The 24,850-nt window shown below is 46.6% G+C and overlaps 1 protein-coding gene across 1 annotated transcript; it reads right to left on the reverse strand.

Annotated features, from left to right (window-relative positions):
• Positions 1 to 670: 670 nt before the first annotated feature.
• Positions 671 to 22,848, reverse strand: LOC119970174 (FRAS1-related extracellular matrix protein 1-like). The gene is made up of 5 exons (XM_038804360.1): positions 22,776 to 22,848; positions 20,462 to 20,626; positions 11,808 to 11,923; positions 3,952 to 4,037; positions 671 to 894 (listed from the first exon to the last, which is right to left on the reverse strand). Exons 1-5 carry the CDS (start codon positions 22,776 to 22,778, stop codon positions 695 to 697), a joined length of 570 nt encoding a protein of 189 aa, XP_038660288.1. The 5' UTR covers positions 22,779 to 22,848; the 3' UTR covers positions 671 to 694.
• Between the last annotated feature and the right edge of the window lie 2,002 nt (positions 22,849 to 24,850).

Consider the following 24,850-nt stretch of genomic DNA (forward strand, 5'->3'; position numbering starts at 1 on the left):
CACCCTAGTACTGCTTATATTGTGATATTAATGCCCAAAATCATGTGTGTCTCCATCCTCAGGCAGACTATTAATACTGCGCAGGCATTTATGCACCCATAAATGGTACTCCCCTATTTATCATCTATGAGAGTTATCTTTACTTTAGAAGCTTAAGTCCACTTTTTCTAAATGAGTAGAAAAGTGTTTGAACATGGACACATATTTAATATGTTCTTTTGGTAAATATCGCATTTGTTTGAGAAAAACTTCAAACTGTTAATTATTGCCATGAAGTTTACATTATGGTTAGTCATACCTATCTGAAACCAGCTAATTGCAAGAACTAACTTCCACGTTCTGCCACAGCTTCATAAAGATTCATGCAATGACCAGTAACAGCGGGCACAGAAACATAAAAAGTGTATTGGTGCACTTCCAAATATTGTAAACAAATATTGCAGCACTACAAATGAAATGAAAATCGCTTATTGTCACAAGTAGGCTTAAAATGAAGTTACTGTGAAAAGCCGCTAGTCGCCACATTCTGGCACCTGTTTGGGGAGGCTGGTAGGGGAATTGAACCCACGTTGCTAGCCTGCCTTGGTCTGCTTTAAAAACAGACAAGGTCTAAAAGTCTGCTTTATTTAGCCCTGTGATAAACCAACCCGAAAATATGTACAAATCAATCTCAATGTGAATATTTTTGTATTTATTAACGAACGGAGCACATGTAATAATGTGGCTTGCCCCGCTTGCAGTTTTTAACCTGCCACTTTCCTCTTCTCTTCACAAGAACACAGTTCTTGCCTTTCTTCCTCAAAGCAGGAGGTGGGCCTCGCTTCCAGTTTGTGAAGGCCACATGTTCTCCTCCAGCCCAATCCCATTTGCCTGGAGTGATCCGATCACTGAGGCCTGAGAATTTAAAGGAAAATAAGTAACTCACAATGAAAAGTTGACAGGTCTTACCGATCCTCATCAACAAATTGCTACTAAATTAGACAGATATTTAGAATTTAGAATAGTACAGCACAGAACAGGCCCTTCGGCCCTCGATGTTGTGCCTAGCAATGATCACCCTACTCAAACCCACGTATCCACCCTATACCCATAACCCAACAACTCCCCCTTAACCTTACTTTTTAGGACACTACGGGCAATTTAGCATGGCCAATCCACCTAACCCACACATCTTTGGACTGTGGGAGGAAACCGGAGCACCCGGAGGAAACCCACGCACACACGGGGAGGACGTGCAGACTCCACACAGACAGTGACCCAGCCGGGAACCGAACCTGGGACCCTGGAGCTGTGAAGCATTGATGCTAACCACTATGCTACCGTGCTATATTGAAAAAACTTGCTTTCTGAATTCTAGTGTCGGTCGATACATGGACCAAAGCTGACAAACACTTTAAAATAGCTGTCAGCTCAAAGGAATATATAACTATCCATGATTTAGGACCGAGAATAAGATTAAATAATTTATTTTACATATTCATTTGTGTGTTGGGAACATACTTTGCTGTTCAAGTTGCTTGGCTGATGTGAGTCACAACCACTGCTGGACCAGAAACACCATTGGAACCCCTGGAAGTGCAGGTGATGTAATATACCTTTACGGGTTTGCAGCACGATATCACCAGTAAGGAAATGTGTCATTTGCTTCAGTTTTAGTTTCACTTTTGCTTTCAGCAGAGCATGCATTGGCAGTTCTGCTGCTAATGTGACTTCAACATTTGTTACCTTCGTATCAATGCTCCCATCTACCTAGTCTCAATAAATTAAGCCATAAACCAATTTGTATCGAGCGATTGGAGCTGGGGCTGGTTTAGCACAGTGGGCTAAACAGCTGACTTGTAATGCAGAACAAGGCCAGCAGCACGTGTACAATTCCCGTACCGGCCTCCCTGAACAGGCGCCGGAATGTGCCGACTCGTGGCTTTTCACAGCAACTTCATTGAAGCCGACTTGTGACAATAAGCAATTATTATTATTCATAACATTACAACACACCAGTTTGCGAGGCAGGCATGCCAGGGTGAATTAAGGAGGAATTGACTATGCCACGTGGGTGGAAGGGGGTAGGTGGAACTTGCAATGGAGGTCCAGGGTCTCTTCCAGCAGGGGCAGTCCATGTTTTTGATGGGTTCTTTCATGGAGTAATGTACCCAATCACGAGGGACAATCAGTAGGTTTTCTGACCAATTGTAGAGTAAGGTTGGGCCAGCACTTGTCAATGGAAGGATCCCTAATTTGAAGGAACTTTGACATGGATCAGAAAGGCTCAACTGCAGATTTATTGGTACGGTTCAGCAATCAGGTGAACTGAAGCACAATTTGGAAAGGCTGCACACTCCCTCCCTCACCCAACCCCCACACAAGCCCCCATTTTCTGACATCTCCCTGAGGTCATGGGTCATGGTGCCCACTGTGCGGGCTAGCAGAGAAGTATTGTTGCCTTTGGATGACATGAATAAGCCAGCTACTTGACATAATTGCTCTGGAAAGAATACAGAGGAGATTTACAAGAATGTTGACAGATCTTGAATATTGTAACAATGAGGAAAGATTGGATTGGCCAGGGCTGTTATCATTCGGACAAATGAAGCTGAGGGGTGACCTAATTGAGGTGGATGAAAATATGAGGGGTCCAGATAGGGTAGTCAGGAAAGACCTGTTTCCTCAAGATGAGGGGTGCCCGAAATCAGGGAATTTAGATTGGCAAAAAGATTAGGGGAACCTTTGAAGAAAGACCTTTTCACCCAGAGAGTGATGTGTATCTGGAAATCACTGCCTGAACTGGTGGTTGAGATAAAAATGTTCAACTCATTTAAAATGCATCTGGATCTGCACCCGAAGTGGTACAATCTGCAAGCTACAGGAAGTGCTGGGAATTCGGATTAAAAATGAACGGTTAGCTTCTTTCTTTCTCCCTTTTTGGCTGACACAAACATGATGAGCTGAATGGCCTCTTTTAGTGCTGTAACATTTCTATAGTTGAAATGCCTTTTACAGCACTTCTTGTGGGCCAAGAGAAGCAAGAGTGCTTCTCCGTATCCCCTCAATGGAAGCTTTCAGCGACCCTTTTGCTGAGTTGCCTCTTGCTAGCCTATGCCATGACTGCTGACCTCCCATCTGCTTTCTCCAGCCCTGTGTGCATATTGCTTTCCTCCCAATCACATGGCTGACTCCCAGCCCTTGAAACCCCATTGTAATAATAATAATCTTTATTGTCATAAGTAGGCCTACATTGCAATGTAGTTACTGTGAAAAGCTCCAAGTCGCCACATTCCGGCACCTGTTCGGGTACACTGAGGAGAATTCAGAATGTCCAAATTACCTAACAGCACGTCTTTTGGGACATGTGGGAGGAAACCGGAGCACCCGGAGGAAACCCACGCAGACAGGGGTAGAACGTGCAGACCCCAGCCAGAATTGAATCTAGGACCCTGGCGCTGTGAAGCCACAGTGTTTTCAAAAATAAATTTAGAGTACCCAATTCATTTTTCCCATTTAAGGGCCAATTTAGCGTGGTCAATCCACCTACCATGCACATCTTTAGATTGTGGGGGCGAAACCCATGCAAACACGGACAGAATGTACAAACTCCACACGGACAGTGACCCAGAGCCGGGATCGAACCTGGGACCTTGATGTCTGAGGCAGCAGCACAATGTGAAACCACAGTGCTAACCACTGTGCTACCGTGCTGCCCTGTTATCCTCCTGTGATCATGGGCTCATCACCACCACCATGCCACAAGCATCAAAAGGAACCTGTTCACTCTTTTGAAATAACGTTCAACCCTCAGCCCCCTCAAGCCAGCCTATTACCCTCTCAAATTATCCCATGTCACCTTCTCTGTGTTAACTGATGATGTGGAAATATGCAGTCAGGATTTATACAGGAAATTAGAAAACTTTAACATCCATTCATTGTTAACCTCACTCAGAAAAAGAATGTACATACCAATCCAGAAGGGACGCCTTCCACTGAAATCCCACAGCCATTCCATGTTTTGTTTTGAAACAACACTCACAAGGTTTCCTTGGTGCCTGTGGAAACATTTAAGGCTCAGATAAAATATGGGCCCTGTATGCATAAAAATTCAAAAGAACAACAAAATCACCTGATGGTAATGATGGCAGTAAAAGGTGAGTACTGGAAAGTTGGTTATGTTTACCATTGTGAAGAGGAGCAAAATCAGACACCGAAGATGCTGAGGGGGGGGGGGGGGGGGGGGGGGGGGTGGCGTGGATGACCGAACAGCCAGGTCTCTGGCACTGAGCCTGGCTCTATGGCTCAGAAGGGAACAGGGAAGAATTGAAAAGCTATACTGATAGGAGACTCAATGATTCGGGGAACGGTTAGGAGATTATGTGGTCGCGGAAGGTATGTTGCCTCTCGGGTGCCAGGGCCAGGGATGTCTCGGATCCAGTCTGCAGCACTCTTAAATGGGAGGGGGAGCAACCAGAAGTCGTGGTGCACATAGGCACCAACAAAATAGCTAAGAAAAGGGATGAGGATCTAAAAAGTGATTTTCGGGAGTTAAGTTGGAAGCTAAAGAACAGGACAAGCAGAGTAGTAATCTCAGGATTGCTACGGTGCCATGTGCAAGTAAGGCAATGAACAGAGAGAGAGTACAGCTGGACACAAGGCTACAGGGTTGTTGCAGGAGGGAAGACTTCAGATACGTGGATCATTAGGATACCTTCTGGGGAAGGTGGGACCTGTACATGAAGGGCGATTGCATCTAAACTGGAGGGGCACCAATATCCTGGGTGGGAGGTTTGCTCGAGCACTTTGGGAGGGTTTAAACTAGTTTGGCAGGGGGGTGAGAACCAGAGCTATGCATCAGAGGATAGGGTAGCTGTTGAACAGGCAGAAATAGTATGCAGTAAGTCTGTGAGGAAGGATATATTGTTGATAGGGCAATGTTGCACTCAGTGGAATGGATTAAAGTGCGTCTGTTTCAATGCAAGTAGCGTCAGAAATAAGGCAGACGAACGTAGAGCATGGATCAGTACTTGGAACTACGATGTTGTGGCCATTACGGAGACATGGATTTCACAGGGGACAGGAATGGTTGTTAGATGTTGCGGGGTTTAGATGTTTTAAATAGAATAGGGTGCGAGGTAAAAGAGGAGGGGGAGTGGCATTGTTAATTATTGAGTGCATCACAGCTGCAGAAAAGGAGGCAGTCGAGGAGGGTTTGTCTACTGAATCAGTATGGGTGGAAGTAAGAAACAAGAAAGGAGCAGTCACTTTATTCGGAGTTTTCTATAGACCCCCCCCAATTGCAGCAGAGAGATGGAGGAATAAATTGGGCGGCAGATCTTGGAAAGGTGCAGAAGTAACAGAATTGTTGTCATGGGTGACTTCAACTTCACTAATATTGACTGGAACCTCCTTACTGCAAATGGTTTGGATGGAACAGATTTTGTCAGGTGTGTACAGGAAGGATTCTTGACTCAATATGTAGATAGGCCGACTGGAGGGGGGGGGGGGGGGGGGGGGGCATATTGGATTTGGTGCATGGCAACGAACCAGACTATGTGTCAGATGTCTCGGTGGGAGAGCATTTCGGTGACAGTGACTACAACTCCTTGACCTTTACCATAATCATGGAGTGGGATAGGAACAGACAATATGGGAAGGTATTTAATTGGGGGAGGGGAAATTGTACTATTAGGCAGGAGCTGAGGAGCATAAATTGGGAACAGTTGTTCTTGGGGAAATGCACAACAGTAATGTGGGGGTTGTTTAAGGAGCACTTGCTGCAAGTGCTGGATAGTTTTGTCCCAATGGGATATGGAAGAAATGGTCAGGTGAAGGACCCTTGGATGACAAGAGAAGTGAAGCTTCTAGTCAAGAGGAAGAAGGATGCTTACGTAAGGTTGAGGAAGCAAGGATCTGGCTCGTCTCTAGAGGGTTACAAGGTAGCCAGGACGAAACTGGACTGTGGAGAGCGAGAAGGGAGCATGAAAAAGACCTGGTGGGAAGGATTAGGGGAAACCCCAAGGCGTTCTACACTTATGTGAGAAATAAGAAGATGATCAGAGTGACAGTAGGGCCTATCAGGGATGGTGGAGGGAACTTGTGTCCAGCGTCTGAGGAGATAGGGGAGGCCCTAAATGAATATTTTGCTTCAGTATTCACTCGAGAGAGAGAGAGAGAGGGACCTTATTGCTCATGAGAACATCATGAACCAGGTTAATAGACTCAAACAGGTTGATATTAAAAAGGAGGATGTACTGGAAATTTTGAAAAGCATCAGGATAGATAAGTCCCCTGGGCCTGGCGGGATATACCCAAGGTTAGTACGGGAAGCGAAGGAGGAGATTGCTGCGCCGCTGGCGATGATCTTTGCATCCTCATTCTCCAGTGGAGTAGCACCAAATGATTGGAGGGAGGCAAATGATGTACCCCATTCAACAAAGGGGATAGGGAAATCCCTGGGAATTACAGACCAGTTAGTCTTACGTCTGTGGTGAGCAAAATATTGGAAAGTATTCTGAGAGATAGGATTTATGATCAGTTAGGAAAACATAGTTTGATTAAAGATAGTCAGCATGGCTTTGTACGGGGCAGGTCATGCCTCACAAGCCTCATTGAATTCGTTGAGGATGTGACAAGACACATTGATGAAGGTCAGGTCGTGGATGTGGTGTATATGGATTTTAGGAAGGCATTTGATAAGTTTCCCCATGGTAGGCTCATTCAGAAAGTTAGGGGGCATTGGATGCAGGAAAATGTGGCTGTCTGGATACAGAATTGGCTGGCCGAAAGAAGACAGCGTGTGGTCGTGGATGGAAAGTATTCCGCCTGGAGGTTGGTGACCAGTGGTGTCCTGCAGGGATCTGTTCTGGGACCTCTGCTCTTTGTAGTTTTTATCAATGACTTGGATGAGTCACAGAGTCACAGTATTTACAGTGCAGAAGGAGGCCATTCAGCCCATCGAGTCTGCACCGGCCATTGGAATGAGCACCCTACCTAAGCCCACACCTCCACCCTATCCCTGTAACCCTAGGAGGAAGTGGAAGGGAACATTAGTAAGTTTGCTGATGACACCAATGTTGGTGGAGTTGTAGATCGTGTTGAGGGCTGTTGCAGGTTACAACAGGACATGGACAGGATGCAGAGCTGGTCTGAGAAGTGGCAGATGGAGTTCAATCTAGATAACTGTGAAGTAATTCATTTTGGAAGGTCAAATTTGAATGCTGAATACAGGGTTAAAGGCAGGATTCTTGGACGTGTGGAGGAAGAGGGATCTTGGGGTCCACGTACATAGATCCCTCAAAGTTGCCACCCAGGTTGATAGGGTTGTTAAGAAGGCATATGGTGTGTTGGCTTTCATGAACAGGGGGATTGAGTTTAAGAGCCGCAAGGATTTGCTGCAGCTTTATAAAACCCTGGTTAGACCACACTTGGAATATTGGGTCCAGTTCTGGTCGCCTCATTATAGGAAGGATATGGATGCTTTGGAGAGGTTGCAGAGGAGATTTACCAGGATGCTGCCTGGACTGGAGGGCATGTCTTATGAAGAAAGGTTGAGGGAGCTTGGGCTTTTCTCACTGGAGCGAAGAAGGAAGAGAGGTGACTTGATAGAGGTGTACAAGATGATGAGAGACATGGATAGAGTGGATAGCCAGAGACTTTTCCCCAGGGCGGAAATGACTGTCGCGAGGGGACATAATTTTACGGTGATTGGAGGAAGGTTCTTTATACAGAGAGTGGTGGGTGCGTGGAATGCACTGCCAGCCCAGGTGGTGGAGTCAGAGTAATTAGGGACATTTAAGCGACTCTTCGACAAGAGCATGGACAGCAGTAAATTGAGGGGATGTAGGTTAGGTCGATCTTAGATTCGGATAAATGGTCAGCACAACATAGAACATAGAACATAGAACGATACAGCACAGTACAGGCCCTTCGGCCCTCAATGTTGCACCGACATGGAAAAAATCTAAAGGCCATCTAACCTACACTATGCCCTTATCATCCATATGCTTATCCAATAAATTTTTAAATGCCCTCGATGTTGGCGTGTTCACTACTGTTGCAGGTAGGGCATTCCACGGCCTCACCACTCTTTGCGTAAAAAACCCACCTCTGACCTCTGTCCTATATCTATTACTCCTCAATTTAAGGCTATGTCCCCTCGTGCTAGCCACCTCCATCCGCGGGAGAAGGCTCTCGCTGTCCACCCTATCTAACCCTCTGATCATTTTGTATGCCTCTATTAAGTCACCTCTTAACCTTCTTCTCTCTAACGAAAACAACCTCAAGTCCATCAGCCTTTCCTCATAAGATTTTCCCTCCATACCAGGAAACATCCTGGTAAATCTCCTCTGCACCCGTTCCAAAGCTTCCACGTCCTTCCTATAATGAGGCGACCAGAACTGTACGCAATACTCCAAATGCGGCCGTAATAGAGTTTTGTACAACTGCAACATGACCTCATGGCTCCGGAACTCAATCCCTCTACCAATAAAGGCCAACACACCATAGGCCTTCTTCACAACCCTATCAACCTGGGTGGTAACTTTCAGGGATCTATGTACATGGACACCGAGATCCCTCTGCTCATCCACACTACCAAGAATTTTACCATTAGCCAAATATTCCGCATTTCTGTTATTCTTTCCAAAGTGAATCACCTCACACTTCTCCACATTAAACTCCATTTGCCACCTCTCAGCCCAGCTCTGCAGCTTATCTATGTCCCTCTGTAACCTGCAACATCCTTCCGCACTGTCTACAACTCCACCGACTTTAGTGTCGTCTGCAAATTTACTCACCCATCCTTCTGCGCCCTCCTCTAGGTCATTTATAAAAATGACAAACAGCAACGGCCCCAGAACAGATCCTTGTGGTACGCCACTCGTAACTGAACTCCATTCTGAACATTTCCCATCAACTACCACTCTCTGTCTTCTTTCAACTAGCCAATTTCTGATCCACATCTCTAAATCACCCTCAATCCCCAGCCTCCGTATTTTCTGCAATAGCCGACCGTGGGGAACCTTATCAAACGCTTTACTGAAATCCATATACACCACATCAACTGCTCTACCCTCGTCTACCTGTTCAGTCACCTTCTCAAAGAACTCGATAAGGTTTGTGAGGCATGACCTACCCTTCACAAAACCATGCTGACTGTCCCTAATCATATTATTCCTATCTCAATGATTATAAATCGTATCTTTTATAATCCTCTCCAAGACTTTACCCACCACAGACGTTAGGCTCACCGGCCTATAGTTACCGGGGTTATCTCTACTCCCCTTCTTGAACAAAGGGACCACATTTGCTATCCTCCAGTCCTCTGGCACTATTCCTGTAGCCAATGATGACCTAAAAATCAAAGCCAAAGGCTCAGCAATCTCTTCCCTGGCTTCCCAGAGAATCCTAGGATAAATCCCATCCGGCCCCGGGGACTTATCTATTTTCACCTTGTCCAGAATTGCCAACACTTCTTCCCTACGCACCTCAATGCCATCTATTCTAATAACCTGGGTCTCAGCATTCTCCTCCACAATATTATCTTTTTCTTGAGTGAATACTGACGAAAAGTATTCATTTAGTATCTCGCTTATCTCCTCAGCCTCCACACACAACTTCCCACCACTGTCCTTGACTGGCCCTACTCTTACCCTAGTCATTCTTTTATTCCTGACATACTTATAGAAAGCTTTTGGGTTTTCCTTGATCCTACCTGCCAAAGACTTCTCATGTCCCCTCCTTGCTCGTCTCAGCTCTCTCTTTAGATCCTTCCTCGCTTCCTTGTAACTATCAAGCGCCCCAACTGAAACTTCACGCCTCATCTTCACATAGGCCTCCTTCTTCCTCTTAACAAGAGATTCCACTTCTTTGGTAAACCACGGTTCCCTCGCTTGACCCCTTCCTCCCTGCCTGACTGGTACGTACTTATCAAGAACATGCAATAGCTGTTCCTTGAACAAGCTCCACATATCCAGTGTGCCCAACCCTTGCAGCCTACTTCTCCAACCAACACATCCTAAGTCATGTCTAATGGCATCATAATTGCCCTTCCCCCAGCTATAACTCTTGCCCTGCGGGGTATACTTATCCCTTTCCATCACTAACGTAAAGGTCACCGAATTGTGGTCACTGTTTCCAAAGTGCTCACCTACCTCCAGATCTAACACCTGGCCTGGTTCATTACCCAAAACCAAATCCAATGTGGCCTCGCCTCTTGTTGGCCTGTCAACATATTGTGTCAGGAAACCCTCCTGCACACATTGTACAAAGAATGACCCATCTAATGTACTCGAACTATATCTTTTCCAGTCAATATTTGGAAAGTTAAAGTCTCCCATAACAACTACCCTGTTACTTTCGCTCTTTTCCAGAATCATCTTCGCCATCCTTTCCTCTACATCCCTAGAACTATTAGGTGGCCTATAGAAAACTCCCAACAGGGTGACCTCTCCTTTCCTGTTTCTAACCTCAGCCCATACTACCTCAGAAGAAGAGTCCCCATCTAGCATCCTTTCCGCCACCGTAATACTGTCCTTGACTAGCAGCGCCACACCTCCCCCTCTTTTGCCCCCTTCTCTGAGCTTACTAAAACACCTAAACCCCGGAACCTGCAACAACCATTCCTGTCCCTGCTCTATCCATGTCTCTGAAATGGCCACAACATCGAAGTCCCGGGTACCAACCCATGCTGCCAGTTCCCCTACCTTATTTCGTATACTCCTGGCATTGAAGTAGACACACTTCAAACCACCTACCTGAACACTGGCACCCTCCTGCGAAGTCAAATCTGTGCTCCTGACCTCTATACTCTCAATCTCCCGTACCCCAAAACTACAATCCAGGTTCCCATGCCCCTGCTGAATTAGTTTAAACCCCCCCAAAGAGCACTAACAAATCTCCCCCCCAGGATATTGGTGCCCCTCAGGTTCAGATGTAGACCATCCTGTCTATAGAGGTCCCACCTTCCCCAGACATCTTGGCTGAAGGGCCTCTACTGTGCTGTACTGTTCTATGTTCTATAAGTGTGTTACTAAAGAATCACCATTGAGGTGAGTTCTACTGTCACTGGGTTCATTATTCCGATCGCCAGTAAAAAAACATTTCTTGAAAGAAACTGCAGGAATAACTTAATTTCCCAGCTATCTATAGCTGTAGATTGCAACATAGAATCCCTAAAGTGCATGAGGAGCTCAATTGGTCATTCGAGTCTGCACTGGCCCTCTGAAACATCACCCTGACTCGGCCTAATCCCCACACCATCCCCGTAACTTCACCAGGGACCAATTTATCATGGCCAATCCACCTTACCTGCATATCTTTGGACTATGGGAGGAAACCGGAGCATCTGGAGGAAACCCACGCAGACACGGGAAGATAGTGCAATCTCTACACAGTCATCTGAGGTCGGAATAGAACCTGGGTCCCTGCCGCTGTGAGACACCATGCCAACACTTGTGCCACCATGCCAACCCATAAACTATGTATAAAAAATAGTTCACTAGCTCAGTAGACTTTGGTGGCACAAGTCTTTTCAGGTTGAATCTGTCACTTTTGCAGCTATGGCTCCAACCGGAGACAATGGGTGACCTGCTTCTGCCCAGCTCGACATCAGAAAATTAACAGTGATTCGATAAATGGGTGTACACAACCACACGGTTATTTCTCAATTGAAATGATCCAAATTAATATTTTCCAAATAAATTCTTGATGATGTACTATTGAGCTTGATGCTCAAATATTTCAATTTAGGGCTAATATCTGCTGAACTTAAATGATCCAGGAATTGCAATTAAGTAATATGGACCATTCATATTATGTCTTACATTTCCTTGCAGGCTCGGGCCGCTGCAGTCCAGGTTGCCTTGTGTTTAGTGCTCAGATAATAACATCTATTGTCGTGATAGGTCCATCCAAAGGTACATTTTCTGGCACTTAGCTCCTGGAATGAAATAAAGCAACGCTTGTCAATGTTGCATCGTTGGTGCATGAGAAATCTGAATTCTGTACTATGTTCATCAAATACATTCCACAATGTCAAATCTCCGACAACATCAAATCAAATACAATTCCTGCTTCAAATATTGACTTGAGAAAGCATCTCGAAAGAGAAATTTTGAGAGGGTGGAGACGGTCAGAGTTTGGGTGCAAATTTAGTTTCCTGAAGGAAAAGATCAGAGGGTTGGGAATGAATATTTTTCATCTTTACAGCTAGTGAACGTGCCAAGTGTTCTGAGAACACCATCACCATAATAAATGGAGAGATCTGCTGCAACTAGAAATATTGATACCATTAATGGGATAATTGATGAAATGGTCCCTGCTAACAAGCAAAAAACGTGCAACTATGAAACTGCACAGGAGGTTTAGTACGTTGAAGGAAGCCAGCAGTAGTGTACCAAAGATTTATTTAACTACATACAACATTTTGCTTATGGCTGTTACTCACTCCCACTTCAGTCCTTGCTGGGAGAGTGAACCACATTGGCCCTGCTTTGGGCCGGCTTTTATGATATTCTTTAAGGAGCTCCAGCTGGGTTGCCCCTGCCGCCTATCTGGGAAGCGCGTCCTCCACGGTTCCCACAGGAAGATAAACAATGGTTTATCCGTGGTCCTTGTGGGGATTATAGCACCCACTCCCCACCAAGTTTGAAAGTTCCCCTTCAGTCATCAATGGTGAGGGCTGTCTGCTTCGCTTTGCCTGAGGTTGCTGGTCCAGTTGTGGCAGCTCTGGGCCCGGTGGTGTGCATCGGTTTATCGACCACTGTTCCCTGGCTGACCGCCGAAGAGTTATTCCTGGGACCTCAGTCCCGGCCACAATGTCGTCCATAGGCACAGACATATCCGTGTCCATTTCCAAGCTGGAGTCTGCTGGACCGGATGCCGGGATATAGACGATTATGTCCACAGGCCGAGGGGCTGTTCCAGGCGGAGATTTCAATGCTGCTGGTTGGGTGCCGTGAAGCATGGGCTCCCACCTGTGCAGGTGATCCAAATGCTTCTGCTGGACTCTCTCCTGAATCTTAACCTTGTACAAGACTGGCCCTGTTCACTCCAGCACAACACCTGGGAGCCAAAGTGCCCCGTCTAAATGTTGCGGACATAGACCGCGTCCTTTTAGTGAAATTGCCGCCCATGGGTCCTCAAGTCACGTTGCAGCTTCTGTGCCTCCTACTGCACCTCCACTTTCCCGCTGAGGTCGGTAAGTGTGAGACTCAACCAGGTTCTAAGCTGTCAGACAGCAGCGATTCCTTTTGTCACGTGCAGTGTTCTGCGGTAGTTGAAAAGGAATCACACCAGTTGCATGTCCATGGAACCTCTGGTTGTTTTTTTATGCCCCTTTTGAAAGTCTGGACCACCCTTTTCATCAGGCCATTGGATGAGGGATAGTACAGAACGGTTCTAACATGCCGGATACCGTTCTCTTTTGTAAATACGGTAAACTTTATCATCAATAAATGGTGTCCCATTATCCATTACTAGGACCTATGGGTGCTGAACAAGATCCAAAGCTTTTCTGCCATGGCCCTGGACATTGCCTTGGCCATCTAGCCACTTCGAGTGGGCATCCACGATAATGAGGAACATGGACCCTGTGAAAGGCCCTGCGAAGTGCGCATGTAGTTGCACCCACGGGCTACCAGGCTGTTCCTAGGGATGAAGGGAGGCTGATGCTCCTGGCATGCCGGGCAGCTGTGGAAGACCCTCTCAATGTCCCCATCAATGCCAAGCCACCAGACATAACTACGGGGCAACAACTTCATCTTAGAGGTGACCGGGTGCTCACTGTGCAGTTCCTTCAGCAGGGACTCCTGACCTCACGGTGGGGTTACTATGCGAGTTCCCCATAATATAACAATGTCCTCCATGCTGAGTTGAGAACTTCTGGGCAAAAGGTCAGTGGGCTACAGAAAGGGTTCCCTGCGGTCCGCTGCTCAAAAGCATGAGGCAGAGTTTTGCCAATCCTGGATCCTGCTGCAACCACCTGGGTAGCCGTCACCGGCAAGGTATGCAGAAAGTTGAGAGTTGCAACCACTTCATCCACCACTGGTGGCAATGGGACACTCACGGGCAATGGTAGACAACTGAAAACATTGGCATGAGTGATGGAAGAAGGAACTGAGGGCACTGTTTCCAAGTTAGCAGATGAGACAAAGATCTGCAGATGAACAGATAGTATTGAGGAAGCGGGGGGGGGGAATACAATGTGGAAAAGTGTGAGGTTATGCACTTTGGTAGGAAGAATGTAGGCATTTGAATGTATTTTTTAAATGGGGAACGGCTTAGGAAATCAGAAGCACAACGGGACTTGGAAGTTCTTGTTCAAGATTCTCTCAAGGTTAACGTGCAGGTTCAGTCAGCAGTTAGGAAGGCAAATGCAACATTAGCATTCATGTCAAGAGGGCTAGAATACAAGAGAAGGGGTGGACTTAATAATGATAATAATAATTATTATACTTCTGAGGCTGCATAAGGCTCTGGTCAGATCCCATTTGGAGTATTGTGAGCAGTTCTGGCTCTGTATCTCGGGAAGGATGTGTTGGCCCAGGAAAGGGTCCAGAGGTTGTTCACAAGAATGATCCCTGGAATAAGGGCTTGTCATATGAGGAGCGGTTCAGGACTTTGGGTCTGTATTCGTTGGAGTTCAGAAGGATGAGGGGATCTTATTGAAACTTACAGGATGCTCCGAGTCCTGGATAGGGTGGATGTGGAGAGGATATTTCCACTGGTAGGATAAACTTTACACAAGGGTACAGCCTAAGACTGAAGGGATGATCCTTCAAAACTGTGATGAGGTGAATTTCATCAGCTAGAGGGTGGTGAATTTGTGCAACTCTTTGCCGCAGAAGGCTGTGGAGCTCAAGTCACTGAGTGTCTTTAAGACAAATATAAGGGAATCCGGATTTATGGGGAGAAGGCAGGACAATGGGGATGAGAATCATATCAGCTAAATGGCAGAGCAGACTCGATGGGCCAAATGGCCTAACTGTGCTCCTATGTCTAATGGTCTTATGATCTGTGCAATAATAATAAGTATGACAAGTAGACTTTCATAAACACTGCAATGAGGTTACTGTGAAATTCCAGAATAGTCGCCACACTCCGACCCCTGTTTGGGTACACTGAGGGAGAATTAAAAATGTCCAATTCACCTTGTACGCATGCTCTTCGGGACTTGTGAGAAAAAACCGGAGCACCCAGAGCAAACCCACGCACACAGGGGAACAACGTGCACACTCCGCACAGACAGTGACTCAAGCCAGGAATCGAGCCTGGCTCTGTGTAAAAACAGTGCAAACCACTGTGCAACTGTGCGTACCCGGGCAGTGTCAAAACAAATATTCATATGCAGTGAGTAGAAGTGCCCAGCACTGAATTGTAGCCAATGCTATGAGTGGAATTCCTTTATCCTTCCTAAAAGGCCGAGTAGGGGCTTGTGGTCAGTCACAATAGAGAAAAACCTCCCATAAACATATTGGTTGAATTTCTTGACTCCAAATCTAACCTGACATGCCCTCCTTCTCAATTTGAGCGTAACATCGCTCAGCACCTGCCAGGGTCCCCGAAGCAAAAACAATGGGGCATTCCATGCCGTTGCTCCATCCATGGGCCAACGCCGCTCCAATGCTGTAGGGGGAGGCATTGAATGCCAGGATTAGCAGCTGAGTTCGATCATAGTGGATGAGGAGCTGTGTGGATGATAGATGCCTTTCCGCTCCAGTGAATGCTTTGTCTTGCGAGGCACCCCAGAACTACTCCTGGTCCTTCTCCAACAATATGTGGAATAGAGCCAATAAAATGGCCAGGTTTGTAATGAACTTCCCACAGTAATTTACCTGGCCTAGGAATGACTGGAGCTCAATGGCATTCTTTGGGGTCAGAGCCCGTTTTTTGGCCGAACTTTATCTTCCACCAGGTGTGGACCATCTCTGTCCATTCAGTATCCTAAGTAGATTAGCGCTCTCGTGCGGAACACACACTTGCTCCTCTTTAACTGGATACCTACTTGGGAAAACTGCCTGAGTACAAAGAAAATTACAGCACAGGAACAGGCCCTTCGGCCCTCCCAGCCTGCGCCGATCCAGATCCTTTATCTCAACCTGTTGCCTATTTTCCAAGGATCAACTTCCCTCTGTTCCCCGCCCGTTCATATATCTGTCTAGATGCATCTTAAATGATGCTATTGTGCCCGCCTCTATCACCTCCGCTGGTAAAGCATTCCAGGCACCCACCACCCTCTGCGTAAAAACACATTCCACGCACATCTCCCTTACACTTTCCCCCGCTGACTTTGAAATCGTGACCCCTTGTAACTGACACCCCCACTCTTGGAAAAAGCTTGTTGCTATCCACCCTGTCCATACCTCTCATAATTTTGTAGACCTCAATCAGGTCCCCCCTCAACCTCCGTCTTTCCAATGAAAACAATCCTAATCTACTCAACCTTTCTTCATAGCTAGCCCCCTCCATACCAGGCAACATCCTGGTGAACCTCCTCTGCACCCTCTCCAAAGCATCCACATCCTTCTGGTGATGTGGCGCCCAGAACTGCACGCAGTATTCCAAATCTGGCCTAACCAATGTCCTATACAACTGTAACATGACCTGCCGACTCTTGTACTCAATACCGCGTCCGATGAAGGCAAGCATGCTGTATGCCTTCTTGACCACTCTATCAACCTGCGTTGCCACCTTCAGGGTACAATGGACCTGAACTCCCAGATCTCTCTGTACATCAATTTTCCCCACTCTCAATCTACTCTTCTCTCTGATCTACTCTCAATCATTCAGAGAGTGATAGAAGAGATCATGAACAGTCCTTATTTGTTCATGGAATGGGGACATGGCTGACAAAGCCAGCATTTGTTTCCTGTCCTTAAGTGCCCTTGAATTGAGTAGCTTGCCATGGTTGTGGGATCTGGAGTCACTTATAGGCCAGACTAGGCAAGGACGGCAGATTTCCTGCACTTTTATGTCTACATGCTCCAAGATAGTAATAAAATGGGCAACTAGGCAGTTCCTCAAGTGAGTCCGGACTTTCCTTTTGTCCTTAGCGTTAGTTTAGTAACTCGTGGAAGCCAGCAGTAGTGTAACAAATGTTTATTTAACTATATACAATCTTCTTCTTATGGCAGTTACACAGTCTCACTTCAGTCCTTGCTGGGAGAACTAACCACACCAACCCGGCTTTGGGCCAGCTTTTATGAAATGAAATGAAATGAAAATCGCTTATTGTCACGAGTAGACTTCTATGAAGTTACCGTGAAAAGCCCCTAGTCGCCACATTCCGGCACCTGTTCGGGGAGGCTGTTACGGGAATTGAACCGTGCTGCTGGCCTGCTTGGTCAGCTTTCAAAGCCAGCGATTTAGCCCAGTGTGCTAAACAGCCCCTAAAAATGATAGTCTTGAACTAACTCCAGCTAGAAAACCCATACTCCATGAATGACAACAGGAGGTGAGAAATCTTGACAACCTGTATTTTCCTGTAAGGTTCTGCTCCCTTCAAAATCTTGCAGCAATCTCAGCAATATATGTAAGTGCACCAGGTGCATTCCAATGACTCAAGCATGTGATTTTACTGCACTTCCCTCTCGTTGCTGTGGTCAATGGTTACAAATATTGGGGTTTTACCACTTCGGCCACTCCACTGAAGTGTGAAAGGATATGAATGGATCAAAGTTGCAGATGATTTGTAATAGCTGCCAACTACAGACCACTATTCAAAAGCTATGAATGGCTTGCAAATAGTGGATCTGTGGGAACCAAATGCAGGCAGAGCTGTTCTCCTTCGAGAAATGGACATGCGGGGCTGCAGAGAAGTATTAGAACATAGAACATAGAAGTATTGCAGCTATAATGCTTCCCACTGCCCCTGCTGGACTACTCTCTAGTTTCTAAATGGGGGTGCTTTGTGTGGGGGGGGGGAGGGGCAGGGTGTGTGTGTTTGGAGGATCTGTGGAGGAGGTCCCTGTTGGGGTCCCCCTATTACAGTGGTCCTGTGAGAGTCCCCCTCATATGAGGTTCCAGTGGGGAGGGTCCCCATATTACAGAGATCCCTGGGGGGGGGGGGGGGGGGGGGGGGGGGGGGGGGGGGGAGAAAGAGACCCAGGCAATCTGGGGTTGGCTGGTTGTCATTCGGTGGGTGGGGGGTATGGTTGGGGCCGGTCTTTGATAGGGGAGTCAGGGCCAATGTGTGTGGAAAGAATTGGGGGCAATATGCAGTGGGGGGTAGGGGGCTCCCCTGGGTAAGTGTGGAGAGGTGTGGGAGGGGCGTCCCGAGCTCTCTCTACACTGTTCTGGGCTAATGGTAAGATTCTTGGTGGTGTGATTGATCAGCGAGATCTCGGTGCCCATGTACATAGATCCCTGAAAGTTGCCACCCAGGTTGAGAGGGTTGTTAAGAAGGCATACGGTGTGTTCGCTTTTATTGGTATAGGGATTGAGTTTCGGAGCCATGAGGTCATGTTGCAGCTGTACAAAACTCTGGTGCGGCCGCATTTGGAGTATTGCATGCAATTCTGGTCGCCGCATTATTGGAAGGATGTGGAAGCATTGGAAAGGGTGCAGAGCAGATTTACCAGGATGTTGCCTGGTATGGAGGGAAGATCTTAGATCATAGAATTTACAGTGCAGAAGGAGGCCATTCGGCCCATCGAGTCTGCACCGGCTCTTGGAAACAGCACCCTACCCAAGGTCAACACCTCCACCCGATCCCCATAACCCATTAACCCCACCCAATACTAAGGGCAATTTTGGACACTAAGGGCAATTTATCATGGCCAATCCACCTAACCTGCACATCTTTGGACTGTGGGAGGAAACCGGAGCACCCGGAGGAAACCCACGCACACACGTGGAGGATGTGCAGACTCCGCACAGACAGTGACTCAAGCCGAAATCGAACCCGGGACCCTGGAGCTGTGAAGCAATTGTGCTATCCACAATGCTACCGTGCTGCCCTGTGATCTTATGAGGGAAGGCTGAGGGACTTGAGGCTGTTTTCGTCAGAGCGAAGAAGGTTAAGAGGTGACTTAATTGAGGCATACAATATGATCAGAGGATTAGATAGGGTGGACAGTGAGAGCCTTTTTCCTTGGATGGTGATGTCTAGCACAAGGGGACATAGCTTTAAATTGAGTGGAGATAGATATAGGACAGATGTCAGAGGTAGGTTCTTTACTCAGAGAGTAGTAAGGGCGTGGAATGCCCTGCCTGCAACAGTAGTGGACTCACCAACACTAAGGGCATTCAAATGGTCATTGGATAAACATATGGATGATAAGGGAATAGTGTAGATTGGCTTTAGAGTGGTTTCACAGGTCGGCGCAACATCGAGGGCTGAAGGGCCTGTACTGCGCTGTAATGTTCTATGTAATGTCTATGTTCTATCTATGTAATGTTCTTGTCCACTCACGTTGATGCAAGTCAAGAAAGCCCAACAACGTCTCTACTTCCTGCGGAAGCTAAAGAAATTTGGCATGTCTGCATCAACTCTCACAAACTTCTACAGATGTGCGATAGAGAGCATCCTATCCGGCTGCATCACAGCCTGGAATGACAACTGCTCGATCCAAGATCGCAAGAAACTGCAGAGTGTGGTGAACTCAGCTAAATGCATCACACAAACTTGCCACCCTCACATTGATTCTGTATACACCTCCCGCTGTCCCAGGAAGGCAGACAGCATTATCAGAGATCCCTCCCACCCAGGCATTGCCTTCTTCCAGACCCTTCCATCAGGCAGAGGGTACAGAAGTCTGAAGACCCGCACATCCAGACATAGGAAAAGCTTCTTCCCCACAGCTACTAGACTCCTCAACGACTCCCCCTCAGACTGATCTGTTCCTTGTAAGATCACTCTTCACGACGCCCTATGCTGCTCTTGCTCATGTATTTACTTTGTTTGGTCCCTTGTTCCGCACTGTAACCAATCGCTGTTTGTCGATGTACCATTTGTCAATGTTCTCTGTTGATTATTCTTTTGTCTACTATGTATGTACTGTGTACGTTCCCTCAGCCGCAGAAAAATACTTTTCAATGTACATGTGACAATATATCAAATCAAAATCAAATCAAACTGAGGAGTTCCGGTCAGTGGAGCTCCTCAGTGCAGGGAAGAGAACTAAGTGTGTCCTTGGCCGTGCGTTCCCCACTGAGGCCCCCAAGCAATCCAGATGGACGTCAGATAGAGTGGTGTTTCTCAGCACTCAAAGCACTGCGAAACACCTATCTAATCACGCGCTATGGGACTTTGTCCCCAGTCGGGTAGATTGTGTCCCTGTGATGTGCAGGGGTCAATTTCAAAGTTTGCGGATAACCTTTTGGCTGCGTTTAACAAACCCATTCCAAACCGTGGATAAAACTGTGTCAATCAGTGCCTCTACTAATCAAGAAAGAAAGCAACAATTGTAGCATGAAGCACTGGTAATAGGAAGAAAGGAAGGAAGTGCTACCATTCCTATTTTTCCTTAAATCCAACCTGTTTTCCAGGAAAATGCTGTGTCATTACTTTGGCAGTCTGAGGAAGCTCTGTTTTGGCTGGAAAATACCGTTGACCATGGCTGGTAACCAGTATTTTTGCTCTTTTATTGGACATTGAGGGAGCGTTTTCATCCTCAACTTTCAGTGATAGTAATCCATGGTACTAAACAGGAAGAGAAGAAGCAATCAGCAAATTGTGGACAATGTTAAAACAATTTATCAAACTCTAATGGCAACATATTTAAAAAGCAAACCATCGTCAAATTTCACTCAGAGAACACACCACTGTATTTCTGGATAGGAAAGTGTCAAAGGTTTCTTCACTATTTAAGAGGAGGAGGGAGAAAGTAGGTAACTATCGACCTATCAGGTAAAATCAGTTGTGAGGAGGTTACTAGAATTTATCACTCGAGACTAAACACATGAACAAGGATGAGTTGAGCTAAGAAATCACAAGAGATTTGTCAAGGGTTGGTCATTTCTGGTCAATTCAAATTTTACTGAGGAATTCACTAATAGGGCAGTGTGTAAGGGTATCAATCTACATAGGCTCACATAAGATTCTGCAGTAGAGAGGATGTGGAATTTGAGCTAACGTTGAGACATGGGCTGAGATTCTCGCTGCACTGGGAGCATAAGGTCCCGGCCGTGGGCGGGACTAGAAAAACCCAGCCATAGTTGGAGGTAACATTCTCTCATTGGTGGAATTTGGCAGGTTGTATTCCCCAGGGATCTGTATTGGTGCCCAAGATTTTATACACTAAATTACTTTGATGAAAAAACAGAAAGTTCTATACACAGATTTTCAAGATGACACTGAGTTAGCAGGCACAGTAAGTTATGTAGATGAGAGCACAACGTTACAAACAGTTAAAGTGATAGAGAAAAGCTGTATAAGATAGAATTCACTATAAGGAAACTGTGAGTTTACATAGTTGAAGATACATTTCCAGCACAGCGTGGCCGGAGGATCGTGCCCTCAGGAACTGCAAGCTAATCTCTCTAGAAATAGACATGGGGCGTGATTCTCCGACTGCGTTGTGCTCTCGCTTGAGCGCAATGCGGCCGAGAATGCTGGGAAAGCCCTTCATCAAGCCTCCCGACAGGCTCCGCACCTCCCGGGAGGCATGCTGGGCGGGACCGAATGACACTCGCGGTAGTAGGACGTAAACCTACTTCCGATGTACTCACCCGGGATCCACCAGCCTCCCTCGATTCTTCGGCCTCCCCAGGGAGGCTGCAGCTGGGCGCTGATCAGTGCTGGTCCACACAAACGTGGCCGAGGCAGAATGGTACCCAGTGTTCTTCATAGCAATCGGAGACTCCTGGGTGGTCAGGGTAAGTGCAGGCTGGCTTTCTGGCCCTCCTCCAGGAACGTGGCTACCCTGGCACTGCCCAGATGGCACCCTGGCACTGCCACTGTGGCACTGTAAAGGTGCCTGGTTGGCATTGCTAAGCCAGCAGGAGCACTGCCTGGGTGCTATGGTGACAATGCAAGGGTGCCTGAGTACCAATGCCCAGGGACCATTTCATGCCATGAAATGAGGGTGGACGGGGGTTTTAAGTGTGGGGGAGTGTAGGGCAGGTAGGTAGGGGCCTCCAGGAGTTTGAGGGGGGGAACGATAGGTGGGGGACCTAGAAGGGGGCTTGGGAGACCTGAAGAAAGGGTCCTCCTGGTAGCCATAGCGGGGTGTCTTCACTTGGGGGGCGTGGGGTAGTTCCATGTTTGTGGGGGGTGATAATGCCCATTGGTGGGGGGGGGGGATGGAGGACCCATAAGCTCACATAGAGATTGGGGCACCCTTTCACTTTCAAAATGGTGACCCGATCTCTGAGTTTAGCTCCCTAGTGCTAAAAAAAAGTCTAAGTTTGGGCTAAACCGGTGAGATACTCCCCAGGGCCCAAAAAGTGACTCAATGTCATTGAACGGCGGTGGGGAACCCGTCGGTAGAGCTGGTGGGAAACTCCTTGAAAAACTGACTACAAATTAACTCAGAAATCGTTTGGGAGATTTGCTTGAAGTTAGATTTAAATAAGCCCCAAAGGCAGTGTCATAGAGAGAGAACTGCAAGCATCTGGTGAAAACAGTTGTTGCAGAAAATACAGCTTGATATTTTGGTTTTAATTTCTCAGAAACAAACAATGTAGATAACACTATAATAATTGGATAATTTTGTTCAGGATATTCGTAGCATGACAAAAACTATAGAATTACACATAAAAAGGTATTTAAAGGTTTTTTTCTTTCAGATAAACCAGCAAACAAAGATACAAGTTGACATGAACTTACGGGAAAAAACAGATTTACTAACCATAAATATGAGGTCAGTTCCATTTCTGAATGTAGATGACGGGTGGATCTAAAATAGATGTGCAACAAATGTTTACTGACTCATATATGGCAGTAGAAATTCCTGCTGCTCAAAAAGAACATTGAGATTTTGACTATGATTTTTGACGAAGAAATCTATCTCTAATACATTCAAAGCAAAACATAAAAGCTGCAACGCAAAAACTCATCATTTGGCTCAAATAGCCTATGTTGATATAGTTTCTCCCTCCACTGGGAATGGAAGTGAATTTGTTAACTTCACAAATCTCTGTGTAAAGGAGTTTCTCCTGTTGCCTATCTGTTCTATTATGAATTTGGCTCATCATTCTTGACTTCTCAACTGCTAAAAGCATCTGCTCCCAACCATCCGACTCATTCTTGAACAATGTTAAACATATTGGGGCCTCACGGTAGCATGGTGGTTAGCATCAATGCTTCACAGCTCCAGGATCCCAGGTTCGATTCCCGGCTGGGTCACTGTCTGTGCGGAGTCTGCATGTCCTCCCCGTGTGCGCGTGGGTTTCCTCCGGGTGCTCCGGTTTCCTCCCACAGTCCAAAGATGTGCGGGTTAGGTGGATTGGCCAGGCTAAATTGCCCATAGTGTAAGGTTAATGGGGGGATTGTTGGGTTACGGGTATACCGGTTACGTGGGTTAAGTAGGGTGATCATTGCTCGGCACAACATCGAGGGCCGAAGGGCCTGTTCTGTGCTGTACTGTTCTATATCTATCATTTTTTTTTTAGAACAGTACAGCACAGAACAGGCCCTTCGGCCCTCGATGTTGTGCCGAGCAATGATCACCCTACTCAAACTCACATATCCACCCTGTACCCGTAACCCAACAACTCCCCCTTAACCTTACTTTTTAGGACACTACGGGCAATTTAGCATGGCCAATCCACCTAACCCACACATCTTTGGACTGTGGGAGGAAACCGGAGCACCCGGAGGAAACCCACGCACACACGGGGAGGACGTGCAGACTCCGCACAGACAGTGACCCAGCCGAGAACCGAACCTGGGACCCTGGAGCTATGAAGCATTGATGCTAACCACTATGCTACCGTGCTGCCCCTATCATCTCATGTTTATATCATTTCTATCCAAGATCTTCAATATCCTGGCATGGCTCAAAGAAGGGGAGGATTGTGAACTTTATGGGTTGGATTTTACACTACTGATGTGGGCTCGAGAGGCAGAGGGATGGCTTTGGTATGATACAAACCTCAGGTCGAGTTGAATGTGCCACTGTTCTCACCTTTCCTGGCCTGCTTACTTAATTAACCCACTTTCAACAGGGGCTTCACAATCATTCCTGCTGCTGACCTCATGAGCAACTTCCACACACACCCTGGTTGCTTCATCGGGAGACTTTTACCTCCTGTTAAGAGGGAACACATGCAGGCCCTTACAGCCCTCAGCACCACATCCAGGGAGGCATTACTGAAACAGGCAGCCTTTGAATGTGTGCATCCCATTCTGTCAATTTATTCTGCTGTGCCCTCACCTCCAGAATCCATCACATTTTATACGAAGAATTACCCTTGAAATACCAGACTTCGAATCAGTGTGTACTGGCCATCATCACATAAAATCAAACTAATTGGGAAGGAAACTGGGAAATAATATGTTTATGCAGCAGCTGGTTTAAAAAGTCCCCGACAGATGTGCTGCACCCGTGTTTCCTGCAAGCTACAGGACTCCCCCTGCACTCAATGCACTGGGAAATTAAAACTCATCTTTAAGTCCCTGTGAAGTACTTTAGACAGTTTCCAACATAAAAAGCATGATATAAATGACAGGCTGTTGTTTAATATGTACATGTTTGGCTGCAATAATGGAATCGTAATTTCCCAACTACAGTGTAAATTCAGTAAAAAATATACAGTGTAATTCTAGTTAGTGAAACAACATTCACATTGCACCAGAGAATCAAACAAAGAAAAGGCTATTTGGCACATACTGGGCGAAATTGTCCGCGGACCGTCGTAACGCCGATTTCCGGCGAGCAAAAGCGGTGCAGATGACTCCGGCGTCGGGGCCTTCTTTTAGGCG

The sequence above is a fragment of the Scyliorhinus canicula genome, chromosome 8, assembly GCF_902713615.1.
Source record: "Scyliorhinus canicula chromosome 8, sScyCan1.1, whole genome shotgun sequence".
NCBI lineage: Eukaryota > Metazoa > Chordata > Chondrichthyes > Carcharhiniformes > Scyliorhinidae > Scyliorhinus > Scyliorhinus canicula.